This window comes from Lissotriton vulgaris, chromosome 1_1 (genome assembly GCF_964263255.1).
Source record: "Lissotriton vulgaris chromosome 1_1, aLisVul1.2, whole genome shotgun sequence".
In the NCBI taxonomy this organism is placed as follows: Eukaryota; Metazoa; Chordata; class Amphibia; order Caudata; family Salamandridae; genus Lissotriton; species Lissotriton vulgaris.
The window spans coordinates 1,634,971,004-1,634,983,092 of record NC_141685.1 but is presented as its reverse complement, the minus strand read 5'-3'; the positions used below and the strand labels follow the sequence as shown (position 1 = coordinate 1,634,983,092).

The following is a 12,089-nucleotide window of genomic DNA, read 5'->3' as shown; positions in this document are numbered from 1 at the left end:
AGGGGATCCAGCGAAATGTTTTTCTGAGCATGCGAAGAATGTTAAAGCAGGAGGAGGATACGGCGCTGACTTGTCTGTTCATTGAGAGTGAAGAATCCAGGATGACGCCAAGGTTCCGTGCGTGGTCTGTCGGGATGGGTGCATTTCCGAGGGCTTCCGGCCACCAGGAGTCGTCCCATGCAGAGGGGGATTTACCTAAGATGAGGACTTCTGTTTTGTCTGAGTTCAGTTTCAGACGGCTTTGTTTCATCCATTCGGCGACTTCTTTCATTCCTTCGTGTAGGTTAGTTTTGGAGGTGCTGGGGTCCTTGGTGAGAGATAGGATCAGTTGAGTGTCATCCGCGTAAGAGATGATGTTGAGGTAGTGTTGGCGGGCGATGGCCGCGAGGGGGCTCATGTATACGTTGAAGAGGGTGGGACTGAGTGAGGATCCTTGTGGTACGCCGCAGATGATTTCAGAGGCCTCGGACTTGAATGGTGGGAGGCGGACTCTCTGGGTTCTTCCGGTGAGGAACGAGGTGATCCATTCCAGTGCCTTTTCTTGGATTCCGATGTTTCTGAGGCGTTGTAAAAGGGTGTTGTGGCAGACTGTGTCGAAGGCTGCAGAGAGGTCGAGGAGGATGAGGGCGACTGTGTCTCCATTGTCCAGTAGAGTTCGAATGTCGTCTGTTGCTGCGATGAGGGCGGTCTCAGTGCTGTGTTTGGCTCGGAAGCCAGATTGTGAGGGGTCGAGTGATTTGTTGGCTTCGAGGAAGGCGGCGAGCTGGTTGTTGACAGCTTTCTCGATGACTTTGGCCGGGAATGGAAGAAGCGAGATGGGGCGGTAGTTTTTGAGTTCGGTGGGGTCTGCTGTTGGTTTTTTCAGAAGGGCGGTGAGTTCAGCGTGTTTCCAGTCTTCTGGGAAGGTAGCGGAGTTGAAGGAGCAGTTGATGACGTCTCGGAGGTGCGGAGCTATGACGGAGTCTGCTTTGTTGAAGATGTGGTGAGGGCATGGGTCTGTGGGGGATCCAGAGTGGATGGAATTCATCAGGCGGATGGTGTCCTCAGTGGAGATTGGGTTCCAGGCGTTAAGGGTGTTAACGGGGGGAAGATGGTCAGCTGATGGTAGGGTGGGTTGGCTTCCGGGTTGGTTGTCAAAGCTGTTGTGGATGTCTGCAATCTTGTTGTGGAAAAAAGAGGTTAGGGAATCACAGAGGGTTTGAGAGGGGGTGATGTCTTTGGAGTTGGCCGAGGGGTTGGAAAATTCCTTGACGATGTTGAAAAGTTCCTTGCTGTTGTGGGCGTTGTTGTCAAGTCGATCCTTGAATGCTGTTTTCTTGGCTTTTCGGATCAGTTGGTGGTGAGTACGGATGGCGCTTTTGAAGGCGTTCTTGTTGCTGGTGGATGGGTCTTTTTTCCAGGCCTTCTCAAGGGAGCGGCACAGTTTCTTGGACTTCTTGAGGTCATCGTTGAACCATGAGGCCTTCTTGATGCCAAGTTTGTGTTGACGTTTTTTCAGTGGTGCTAAGGTGTCGGCGGTTTTGGATAACCAAAGGGTGAGGTTGGAGGCGGCTTCGTTGGCGTTAGAAGAGAGGGCTGGGGAGGTTTGAAGGAGTGATGTGGAGATCTGCTCTGTGGTGATTTTGTTCCAGTTTCTTTGTAGAGTTGGTTGGAGGTGGATGATGGGTTTCGGCTTGTTGTAGGTGAAGTGAACGCAGCTGTGGTCAGTCCAGAGGAGATCCGTAGTGTGGCTAAAGGAGACATGGTTGCTGGAGGTGAAGATGGGGTCGAGAGTGTGACCTGCGATGTGGGTGGGGGAAGTGACCAGTTGTTTAAGTCCGAGGTTGGCGAGGTTGTCCAAGAGGGTGGCGGTGTTGCGGTCGGTGATCTTTTCAAGGTGGAAGTTGAGGTCTCCCAGAAGGATGTAGTCTTTGGAGGGGAGCGCGTGTGGGGTGATGAAGTCCGTGATGTCTTCACTGAATTTTGCGCGTGGTCCTGGTGGTCTGTAGAGGAGGGTGCCTCTGAGTGTGGTCTTGGGGTCGATGTGGATCTGGAAGTGAAGGTGTTCGGAGTTAGCGAGGTTGGCGTCAGAGCTGGTTGAGATGCGGATTGATTTCTTATGGACGATAGCGATTCCACCTCCTGTATGGTCGGTGCGGTCCTTGCGTGTGATCTTATAGTCATCAGGGATAGCGATGGCGATGTCAGGGGCGGAGGAAGCGTTCATCCATGTTTCCGTTAGGAAGGCGACGTCTGGAGAGATGGTGTCTAGTAGGTTCCAAAGGTCAATGGCGTGCCTGTGGACCGAGCGGGTGTTGAGAAGGATGCATTCTAGGTGGTTGGGGTCGGGAGTCTGTGGTGTGGTCGTAGTGGAGATGTTGTCGGTGCTGCTAAATTTGCAGGAGAAGCAGGAGAACGGTCCATGGGTGCGTCCAGGAGCGGCTTGGACGCAGTTGGGGGCGCGACCGGGGTTAAGGGCTAGGAGGGTGGCGGCATCGTAGGTAACGCGGGGGGGCTGGGCAGCGTGAGGGGCAGGGGGCCTAGCGCTGGGCGCGGTCCAGGCGCGGACGGGCGTAGACGGGCTTACCTTTGGCGCACCTTCGGCGAGGCCGTAGCGCGTGGACGCTGCGCGTGGGGGCATTTGGCCATAAATGGATGGTGGGGGGGGGCGGAGCGTGGGAGGGGCAGCTGGGAGGCGGTCTCGGGGAGGCGTGTCAGGGGAAAGGACAACAAACACACAAGATGGTGGTGGAGCCAAAATACGAAGCTGATCTAATTATCCCAGCAAGCACAGCCAGATTAGCGCTAACACAATAATCAATCTGCGGTCACAGAGCGCTCACAATACTGCACAGTTACAACTCGCTGCAAGCTCAATGCTAACAAAATGCTTAGCGCGCAGTTCCTAACGCTACAATACCACTCTCGAGATGATTAATGCCGAGGAGTCACGCTTCCAAATTCGTTTCAGCTGAGGGCTTTGGTCGCTGCAATTAGCTCGAGTCAGGGAGCGTGAGGGGGGAGCGGCCGTTCAGGTAGCTAGTGTTATAATGTGCAAAATGTATAAAAAATTAAGTAATACTATAAAAAAGGGCTCCATTATGCCGTATAATTTGCCTTTTCTTTCTGCATAATTTGTTCAACCCTGCCACATACTTTGGTGTTCCCCTGCTGCATAATCCCAGTGGCCCAATTTAGTACTTACTGAAAGAAGTCTCATCTCAGAGTTGGTATTTGGTTGCTTTTTAACATCTCTTTTTCTCCATCCCTCCTCTCCTAGGCTGTGAGTATGAAGGTGAGCACTATCAAGATGGAGACTATTTCCTGGCCAGAACCAACCCGTGCACTAACTGTTCCTGCCTGGTGAGTGCCTGGGGCAATCTGTGATAGCCAACAAAACAGTTTGGCTCAGAAGTAGAGGCCTTCTATAAATTAGCACATTGAAATTTGCACTGGCTGCAATGCCACAAACCTAACACCAAGGCTCAGATCTAGAGTTGACATTATGTTAGGCACCCTCAAGGCCTACCCTCTGCTAAATTTAGAGATCACTGCTGATTCATTGGGGAGCTCTGTACCTTGACGGTTTGTTTTTTAAAAATAAAAACGAATGATCCCTGGGTGTGGGGGATTATTATTTGTTTTATTCTGTCCCTCTCCTCCAAATTTTACCTCATGGTGACAGACCGAAAGAAAAGGACATCACTCCATCCACCCTAAATTAGGCTGGTAATGTAATGCCTTCCTCCGATGACCCCTATTCTATCAGGCTGTCAGAGGAAGCTTTCTGTCGGCAGAGCCAATGGGGGTTCTATCGATGGTCCTCATTACCCAATCAGGGCATGTGGACCATCATTTTGGCAGACAGGGTACCGGGTCCACCAAACTATAAATTACCCCCTAAATCTACTTGGGCATTGGTGTCAGGGAATGGCCATGGTGCATAGCTAAACTTAACACCAATGTTTATATAGGATGTGTAATGATGTGAGCAGTCTAGTAGTAGGGTGTGGGCGGAGCTAAGGGGTGGGAGGAAGAGGAGGAGCGAGGACAGGGACGAGTAAGGAGCATGTTAATAAATGTCTCTGAATCCAAAGTAAGTGTCTGTCGTTATTACGAGCAGGACACTACAGGATGGAACGCTAAAGAAATATTGAAGGTCGACTTTAATTACCCCATTGTTCAAATCAAGCCAAATGAATAAGGAAAGCAAATGTTCCACCAATAAAGTTTCACCAGCATTATTAGTCATTATCACCAGAGAAGTTAGAGAAGTAGCGATCTGAACAGACTATAGCGAGCCTCATGCCTGACACTCAGCTTAATTGTAAGAGTCAGCTGCAAGCTTTTTAATTGCAGCAGTTTCAGCATGGGCAGGGTGATCATGGCTGCAGGCACCAGATTTACTTATTGTTTTCATCATTAGCTTCTCAACTTTGGGAGAGAAAACTCTGCTTGCCAGTTGGCGTTTTTAGACATGGTAGATGTTTCGCTGTTTGTCTGTTTCAGTGAAGAACTGGAAATGGCCTATATTCTCTATTTTAATACGGCCAATTTTTCAAAGAGGTTTGCGGCAACAGCTTGTCCCAGTATGATAATGTCCATGTTTGTTTTCATCAAATAGCAGATTGAATACTTTAGCAGTGATATATGGTTAGTGTTACATCTAAAGGACCATATTTCGGGGCAGCCATAGGTACACATAGCTTGTGCTTTTTTGGACATGGTAAAAATGTCTCTAATGGCAATACACCTCTATGAACAATTTACTGTATAAATGTTTTTTGGATTGACATCACAGTTCCTATGAAGTTAGATTCCCCTCCTCGACTTTAATGCTTACTGAAGGCAACTGCAATTATGAAATATATTGTTAGCAGTGAAATTAAACTCTCAAAGTAAAACAAGCAGTCAATTAACAATATAAAGTAGCCTAATGTTTAGGCCACAAACACTTTTAAAATGCATGTTGGTGACTAAGGTCCTTAGGGTGACTTTGTGAAACATGCCTCTCTGCTATGTTTCTGTGTGCTTTTTCGCCAAGAGCAAGAAACTCATCCAATACACTTGAGTTTTTACCATGTGACTAGATTTGAGACATTATAGCTCGGTTCTAATATAAGGGGGCACCCAAAGTGTATCAATGTTATGAAAGTGACCACTGCCCTCTCAGACTGATAATGGTTGCAGCGAGTTTTGTTGTCAGGAACACGGGCCTTCTTTACCTGCAGCCCTTGGAGGGCACAGCCTATTAACTGCACCATGGCACGTTGAGTTAAGTCTCCCAAAAGCAGGGTTTTTTTGCCCTTCTCATGTCAGGGCATGTATAAAGGGTGTGTGTGTGTGTGTGCGTGCTTGGGAGTGTGTGTGTGGACTTTATCCTTCTTTGTAAATACTATGAACCGTGGAAACAAAAATATTATTGGCAACTTTCAATCTGTATGGATTTTGTCAGTATAAACCCGCATTCTGTTTTTTGCGGATGCTGTGGTTTGTTTTTTGGTGGAGTGTTTTAAAAACGCTGTATGCTTGCGTAAGTAAATTAATTTCTAATATTTCCTATTGTCATCAACATCTTAATATGTGGCCCTACTTTTTTTTAAACTAATATATTGATTTTATCTGTTCTTTTGTGATTGCAAAATCAGTCGAATAAAGTTATGTGATTGATTGATTGAAACAGAGACATCATTTTATAAGTATTTTTAAGATCTCAGTGTAAAAGGAGACGTGGTAAAATGATCTTTCTGTTTTTTTTATCCATTTATCATAGCCCACTTGTCTCAAGTCCACCTCTGAGCAGCGCGGTGTAATTTTTTGGCTCCACTCGGCATGCTTTTTGTTTTAGCAAAGTAAACTGTAAGACAGTTAAATATAAGGACTGACCCTGAAAGTGTGAGATGACGTTATAATCCCGGGCACTCTTCGTATTTTCATGTCATTAATATCGGAGAAGTAATTGCCTAAGAAATTAAATTGCGTGACTTTTCAAGAATAACGTCTATTTAGATGCTTTTGCTAATTTCTAACGAGCTAGCAATTTGAAATTTGGTTGCAGATTTCTTCATCAAATTTGACTTACTACCAGCATCAGACCTTAATGTTCCTATTCTTCTATTGTTTTTGCACTTTTTTCCTTCTGCTGGAAGGTGGCCTCATGCACTTACCACCCTTTCAGTAGAGTTCTTCTTTATGTTTCTTCTGAGCCTTCTCAATATGCGTCACTTCACAACAAGGAACCCCACTTTCTATATACTCATTTTCGTTACAATATATATTTTAGAATCATATATTTTCTCCTCCCTCTGCTCTTGATCTAAGGGACCGATTTATATCATGGCAGTATGTATACTCTGTCGAAACAGGGATGGAGTATACATACCACCAAGATAAAGGTCTGGCTACTAAATTTAAAAGAGGGCGGCTCTCAGGTATAATCAAAGCAGAGACTGCTCTAAACCCCTCTGATGGCCCTGTGGAGTAATGGCCATCAGAGGCAGACCCATACTTACGCTCACCTAATTTAGCTGAGCGGAATTAGAAGTCAGTTTTTACTTTCCGTCACTGCAGGAAATCCCTGGCTGTAAAGGGCAGTTAAAACTGCTAAATGCTCCCCTCGCGAGGGGAGAGGACTCCCATGGTGAGAGTAGCATTTTTTTAAATTATATAAAAGAAAATCCCGCTTCAGGATTTTCTATTTGAAAATAAAAAAGTAAACAGTTTGGGACAGGGCTCTGTCATTTTGACGGAGCCCTGCACCATACTGCAAACAGCATTGACAGAAGCCGCCATGATGGCGATTCCTATCAGTGCTTTAGAAATCATCACCAACTTAGCAGTCATTTCTAAATTAGGTGGGCAGCACCTCTGTCAGGGTGACTAAATAATTAACTTAATCTTCCTGAAGGAGAAACAGGCCCTACGTCTTGATCTCCTTCTTTTTTTTATATTTTCGGTGAAGAACCAACTTCATTTTGGTGGTACTTTGTAGAGTCTTTGGGCCTGATTTAGAGTTTAGCAGTGAGATACTTCATCAGAAAGTGACGATATCCCATCCGCCAAATTGCTAGTACATTATATCCTATGGCACTTGTAATTTGGCGGATGGGATCTCTGTCATGTTTGTAAAGGAGTATCCTATTCGCCAACCTCTAAATTAGCTCCTTGGTTTTGTTGTTCCAAGAGAATAGATCATGAATCAGATGTATTTCTCTTTGTATCACATGCCTGAAAATTCAATGACTGGAGAAATACTTACTGTAAACCTCAGCATCATGAATGTGGAATAAGCGCTAAAGAAACTGCTTCCCTATAGGCTGGTCACACTTCACAAGACCACTCAGTCCAAGCCTGTTTTGGGGCATAACGTTGAAGCAGAGTGGTCATTCTATTGTCATAATTACAGCAGCAGTACTATGAGTGTGCATTCTTCTGTCTGACTTTCCCCGTCATGTGTGACTGCTGGCTCAGAAAGAATATGTACGGCTAGTCCATGGCTGGTGGTGGGCTTTAATTCTGCTTGTGCTGTGCCTGGTCAATGTATTGTTTCTGGTGGTTCACAAGAGAGCTGAATAATTTAGTAGTAGTATATGTATGAGACTTCAAACATATGTTGATCACTATTTAGTTTCTAATTGGTGATGAAAGCTTTCTGTCTAATTAATTCATTGCCTTCCCCATTACTCTTACCTTGCTGACAGTCTGAAATTAAATCTTCTGAAATCTCTTCTTTCTGCTGCAGAATAACCTAGTGCGATGCACCCCTGTCCACTGCCAACCCAGTAGATGTGTCAAGCCCATTCATAGACCGGGACATTGCTGCCCCACATGTCCAGGTAAGTGTGTCACTGGGAATCCCTTGATGCTTTGGAGGGTGCCCAGTGCGGTCCCAACATAGCCTCAAAGCCCATGTGAAGAGATCCACTGAGGGCGACTGGAGCCACAGCAAGTGCTCCTTGAGCAAGTGATAGGATGATAGAGGACCACTGAATATGTTCTGAGAATATGAAACACAGGTAGAAATACAGTCAGTTGCATGCCGAGAGCCCTCTGAGCAAGTGGTAAAAGGTTATCCACACCCCAAGCACTGCCTGTCACACACTTGAACTCTGAACATCTAGCATAGAGATCAGAGAATCATCAAGAGTGGGCAGGAACTCAAGTGGATTTTGAGCTTGTGATACATGGGCAGAGATCTACTAGGGGCAGCTGGAGTCACATAAGTGCTCGAACAGTTTGACAACAGAGTAGAGCCCCTTTAAAGACACACAGAGCCACCAATGTACACTCTGATTCTGGTATTTTGGAGCACAAATGCCGTAAAGGACAAATAGAATCTCACTGAGAGTATCCTGCCCAAGGGACATGAAGACAAATGTCGACTGAGAAAAGTCAAGGTCACACCAAGGTTGCTCAGTACACAAGGGTAGGGATGAGTGAGGATACATCACTTCAGGCTAGACGCCTACTGCGGCATGGCTATGTTGGTCTGTTCTCTCCCCCATGACAACAGTGATTAAAATTCCCCACTGCCCTTTGGTGCTCTCTGCAGTACCAGTGACTCCTGAAGCACCTCAGCTAGTGCTGCAAGATTCCCCCTAGGTGTACCACTCCTTCATCCACCCCAGAATGGAAGGCAGGGCGAGGAAGATGGAGCATGTTGTTTTTAAATTTTGCCATATCTTGGTAGAGAGACCAATCTAATGAGAAGCACATCCTATGTATCGCTATCATGAAAAACTCATTGTATACTCTTTACTTTCTTCTGTCTCATTTCAGCATGTGAACTGGATGGCCGTCACCTAGAGCATGGTCATACTGCCATCACCGTAGATGGCTGTCAGCGATGCATCTGCCAGGTAATCAGATATAGATCTGAATTTAGGGGGATCCTGACCACTGCCTTTTTAAAATGCTTGAGTCTGCCAGAGCTTCTTGTAAAATAACACACAGGAAGCCATGTCCATGATGCCATTCCTAAAACAAAAACTACAATCTACAGTTTCAGCAGCTACCTTTACATTTCTCTTGTCCAAGATATTGAAACAGATTGTGGTTGGGCAAAAGGAAATCTGGACGTATTGGAGCAGGCTGGTATGGTGAAAGGCCAGTGAGACACAGGTGAATTGGTCACGTCATTCCATGCATCTGTCTCTCAGCTGAGCTAAAGGCTTTTCACATACGCTGACGCTGCGGAGGTTCCCCAATGATGACGCATGCGACCTCTAGTGGGTGAGGGAAACCATCCTTTAAAGGGACGCCTTCTTCGTTAGCCAACACTTTTTTCCTTTTTAGACCACAGGGGTCCTTTGTGTTTTGTCTATTGTATTAGGGGAGTACGCCCTCGTTGGTCTATAAACCTCCTCTGGCCCCTTTTCTGTGTTCCCTTTGACAAACCACCACAAGAGTGCAACTGATACAAAACAAGGCACCTTGCCTGAGATCCAGAACCAGTGTATATTAATCCTTTTGCGGAAATACTGGACCATTTTCAGGACTACTCATTATGAGGCATTGAGAAGCTTTCAAGCATCATCCATACCCAGAGACACATCATTTAAGCATGCAGCAAACAGCATAATCTCAGTACCATCCGTTCCAAAAACAACAGGGCTCTAAAATTAGCTGAGGCCTTTCTTGAGGTGTTAGATCCAGTACTGTACATACAGAGAACCTGCTAAAGACACATTAGGAGGTTCAAGAAAAGAAAGCCAAGGCTGCCTTTCTTCCTTGAAAGACACAAACCTGTTACTTTACTACTGTTAATGCATGACTGTTACTGCATTAATGCAGACTCCTTGCTCAAACTTGCTGTCTAGTGGTTGGTCAGAACAACTATTAAAGATGTTTTTCCAAACATCACTTGTCAGGTATTGAATCAAGGGCATTCAGTCTCCTTACTCTCATGCAATAAAGACAAGCTACAAGTAAAAAGTAGGACCTAGTGATTGTTTTACAGGTATGATATTAATCAATGGCCTGTTGAAACGCCAGACACATACAGGAGGAAAAATCCTTCATGCATGCTGATCTGCAAAGGTCATTGAAATGAGTGCATCCCTTACAGGATGAGTTCGACATAGAGGGGTTGCAACGCATTGAAAAGTAAGGGCCTGCTTTAGAGTTTGGCAGATGGAGTATGTACCATCGCCATGGCGAAGTACTTTGCTCCCACCTTGGTGATGGTACTCTGCCCAGCAAATTTAGAGATGTCCGCCAGCCCAGTGGACATCTCTTGAAGTTCCAGGAAAACACCATCACAGTGGTTCCTGTAAATGCATTGAATGGTTGATGCACAGCTCTGTAAACATGACGGAGCCATATGTCAAACTTTCAGCATTTTTTTTATTTTCAACAACAAAATCCTAAAGCAGGATTTTCTTGTTGAAAGTTAAAAAAGCAATTCCCCTCTCACAATTGAGGTTTTCTCCCATGGAAGGAGGGGCATGAAGGTGACAGACTGAAAAATTGACATTTGTTTACCCACAGTAAATAGGCTAGGCAGACAAATGGCAAAACCTCTGATGGGCTGTTGGAGGTGTATGTTAGTGGCGGAGACGTAGTCTCTGCCGTCAACATAGTCAAGGTCTGCCCGACTCTAAGTACTGTAAGGAAGATTTTCCACTTTGTGTCCTTTCCTCTAAGGATTTAGAAAACAATGACCTTCGTTCACTCTAGAACTAACTCTGCTGTAAGGTTCTCTCACCACCTTGCTTGTAAAATAAAATGTTCTAAGTCCAGCCCCTTCCTTTTCTCCATTGGGAAATTGCATTGCAATCATGTCACACCAGCATTTCATATGACTGGGTGCACAGCACTTGCCACAGGTTCATGAGCATTGCATTCACAGTTGGTCACTGTCAGGAGCATGAAAGCTGGGCCCTGCAACCTCTGTGTCATGGGGGTATCCTTGAGCCTCCTTTCTTTCTGCCTAAGGCTTATGAATATCTGTGATATATGGAAATCTCAGACGCCCCCACCTCATTCTGTAAGTGGACCCCATCAATTTGTCTTGAGTAATGTATATTCACGACCCTTTGTTCCTGGCAAAAGACTTCTCTGGCTATGCAAAGGTCACGTTGGCCACCTCATTTAAAATAAATGTCCCAAAGTTCAAGAAAGGCCGAAGAGTGGATGAGCTTCCTTTGTCCAAACCACTGTTATGGACCATCCTTCTTCTGATTCTCAATCGATCAGTAACCATTTCCTGTTCCACTGTGCTTTGCATTTTCATGTTTAATGTCGAAACAGGATATATCTACCATTTCTTTTAAGAAGTTCCTATGTCTCAGCTCTAAGTCGTCATGTAGGTGGCGACTCTTGTGATCTACAAAAAGTTATAACATACTCTTTTTCTGTGTCCTTCGTCCTCACATGTCTCCACTTCTCACTATGCGTCCTATTCTTTTCCATTGCCTCCCCTTTCATTGCACTTCTCAGTCTCTTATTCTTCTATGTTCATGACAGGGAGGTGCTCTCGAATGCACACACATCCAGCTGTGCAGTCAGCAGTGTACGCATGGGGTAAAGCCTCGGCCTGGATCCTGCTGCCCAGACTGCTCTCTCTGTGACTACCATGGGCAGATTGTCCCCAATGGCATGTTTAAGTCTACCTCCAATGTATGTGAGGAAAACTGCTGGTGTCAGGTAAGTTTCTGGAAAGGGCTTCAGGGTGGAGGGATATTGGTGGGAGAAATATTAAGGTATATTCCGAAATGCGAAATATTTCCAGAATTAATTAATTTCAACACTGGAAACTACTTTCTGGGCACTAGTAGTCACTGCCTCTTTGTTTCAGGTCTAGAACCATGCTGTGCAATGTGGAAGAAGCAACAGCCGATTATGGAATATATAGTGCTGGAGGAGATTTTATCGCTACCAAGTAGTCACTGAGTAGCCTCAATACTCAACCACAAGAGTGCTAGGGAAAGTAGGCCCTGTTTAGTGTATTCAGTTAGGCAAAGCTTTAAGAACAAACCAATCAAAAGGCCAGAGCCGAGAAAAGGCGCATTTACTAGACTTGTAGAGCAAGTGCAAACATGGCTCATAACAAGGAGTAATAGAAGAATTTCTAAAATCAGGAAAAAAGGATCAGGAGTGTTTTCATTTCA

At 45.4% G+C, this 12,089-nt stretch overlaps 1 protein-coding gene across 1 annotated transcript in view; it reads left to right on the top strand.

Annotated features, from left to right (window-relative positions):
• KCP (kielin cysteine rich BMP regulator) overlaps positions 1-12,089 on the top strand; it is a 694,272-nt gene that overhangs the window by 311,710 nt on the left and 370,473 nt on the right. Inside the window, exons 15-18 of the mRNA XM_086918865.1 lie at positions 3,260-3,342; positions 7,721-7,814; positions 8,758-8,837; positions 11,446-11,625. Coding sequence (XP_086774991.1) covers positions 3,260-3,342; positions 7,721-7,814; positions 8,758-8,837; positions 11,446-11,625 — 437 coding nt within the window. The remainder of the gene's footprint in view (positions 1-3,259; positions 3,343-7,720; positions 7,815-8,757; positions 8,838-11,445; positions 11,626-12,089) is intronic.